Below are 2,164 nucleotides of genomic sequence, written 5' to 3' on the forward strand. Positions count from 1 at the left end.
GATCTTTAACGTGCGCAACTTGCACACGGGCCCTCCGAGATTTTTCGCCCTTGTCCGAGGAGGCTAGGTGTAGATCTTTCCTACCAGAAGATCAGGGGTGTGGCAGAAAGACAGCAGTAAGGAGGAGCCAAGGAGTAGCAGTAGAAAGGCTGCAGAAAGAGTCAGGAGCCCAGAGGAGGGGGCAAAGGAGGTGAGGGGGTGGGGGCAGAAAGTGGAAATGAAAGAAGACAACAGAACAGTGCTAGGGAACAGGAAAGAAGGTGAAAGGAGACAATTTTAGAGGAGAAAATTTTTCGGTCGCTACCCGGATTCGAACCCGGGACCTTTTGAATGAGAGGCCAACACCTTAACCTCTAGGCCACGAGAGCCCCCCTCTATAATCACTGCGAGTAAAGTAAAAAAAAAAAAAAAGTTGTTCCCACATCCGATCCGGACATTGGAGTTTTCCTTGTTACTGAGACAACTTCCTGGGCCTTCGGCATATTGTGGTAGGGTGGCCAGTTCCTTTCCACGCCGCCTTTACTTCCCCAACTCGAAGTCAGGTACCCATTACTGCTGGGTGGGCAGGAGGGGGCGAACAAAATTTGTGTTTGAACGGAGGCTCGAACCCGGACTTTCCGCTTCAGAGACAAGCGCACTAATCACTGCGAGACCTTTACAAAATGTACGTAAAGGACAAGATGGTGATGAAAGTGTCTCCCTCGTCTATAACAGATCTCTGAACTGTATTTTCGTCAGCATCTATTACTTTTCTTTGTATGGCCCCCTTCTACAAGTTATCTTCTTTGTCTCCCCTAACGTGTACAAGAATATATGGAAGAGGCTTGGGAGGTCAGGATCCTAGTTGGACAGTACAATATTTGTATCTTTTGAAAACAACTAATGAGCTTTTTAAAAAGTGAAGTGGTGCCCTGGTTTTGGCATTCGACAATCGAACGTGTAAATGGTGGAACATTAGAGTGCAGGCCAAGGGCTGACAGAAGCTGAGGAAAATTTGCAAAGGAAGAGCCAAATTTGGCCTTTCTGAGCCTAAACTAAAATAAAATTTAAAAAAAAGAATGAGAATCGCGCATGAGCATCGAACATAATTTCCCAGGTCTCCCAAGACACTTCCATAATACATTTGTACGGTGCTCCACTCTAAGAGGGTTGACTCCCCTGTGCCCCTGTGTTGCCTCCCCTCATGGAAACTTCTCCGTGTTTTCTGCCCCTGTACAATTCTCTATCTCTCTCTCTCTCTCTCTCTCTCTCTTTCTCTCTCTCTTTCTCTCTCTCTCTCTTTCTCTCTCTCTCTTTCTCTCTCTCTCTCTTTCTCTCTCTCTCTCTCTCTCTCTCTTTCTCTCTCTCTCTCTTTCTCTCTCTCTCCCCTCTCTCTATCTCTCTCTCCCCTCTCTCTATCTCTCTCTCTCTTTATTTATTTATATATATGGACAGATAGATAGATAGATATTATACCTGTATATTTTTCTAATTTTACCTGATTTCACCACTATGCCTCACATATTACCAAATTCAGGTAGGGACCATACATGCTTTAGAAGATACTAATAACATGTACTTACTTGCATAAAATAATTCCATCTTTCAATGCAGCTTGAAATTGGTCCACCCCAAGAGGTTCATTTGGGTTCGCCCCCTGCAACATAGAGGCACATTTATTTCATATGTGAGCGTAGGTTATTAACAATAAATTATTACAATAAACGACTATGGGGCGGAAAATATTAACAATAAATTACAATAAATGTTTATGATACTTGATATATCAAAGAAAAATTACAATTTACAACTATGGGACGTGAAATATTTATGATAAATTACAATAAATGTCTTTGGGATTTGAAATATCAAAGATAAGTTACAATTTACGACTATGGGACGAAAAAATATTAATATTAAAATAAACGACTAAGGGACGTAAAATATTAACAATAAATTACAATAAAAGACTATATGATGTAACATATTCACACTACATTACAATAGATAAAAATGCAGAATTACAGATGGGACAAAAAGTTAATGTGTGGGGGTTCTTTTTCATTAAAAAAAAGAGTTTTACAGCACTTGCAACACAATTAGGTCATAATATAGTTCTGAAGAATAGACATTTTTTTCATCAGATAGAAAGAGAGAGGGGGGGGAGAGAGTGGGAGAGAGAGAG

The 2,164-nt window shown here is 40.9% G+C and overlaps 1 protein-coding gene across 1 annotated transcript in view; it reads right to left on the reverse strand.

Annotated features, from left to right (window-relative positions):
- The window catches only part of LOC101853044 (myophilin), a 50,124-nt gene that overhangs the window by 2,644 nt on the left and 45,316 nt on the right, over positions 1-2,164 (reverse strand). The window contains exon 5 of the mRNA XM_005111331.3: positions 1,563-1,636. Within this exon, the coding sequence (XP_005111388.1) occupies positions 1,563-1,636 (74 nt within the window). The remainder of the gene's footprint in view (positions 1-1,562; positions 1,637-2,164) is intronic.

The sequence above is a fragment of the Aplysia californica genome, unplaced genomic scaffold (assembly GCF_000002075.1).
Source record: "Aplysia californica isolate F4 #8 unplaced genomic scaffold, AplCal3.0 scaffold01042, whole genome shotgun sequence".
Taxonomy (NCBI): Eukaryota; Metazoa; Mollusca; class Gastropoda; order Aplysiida; family Aplysiidae; genus Aplysia; species Aplysia californica.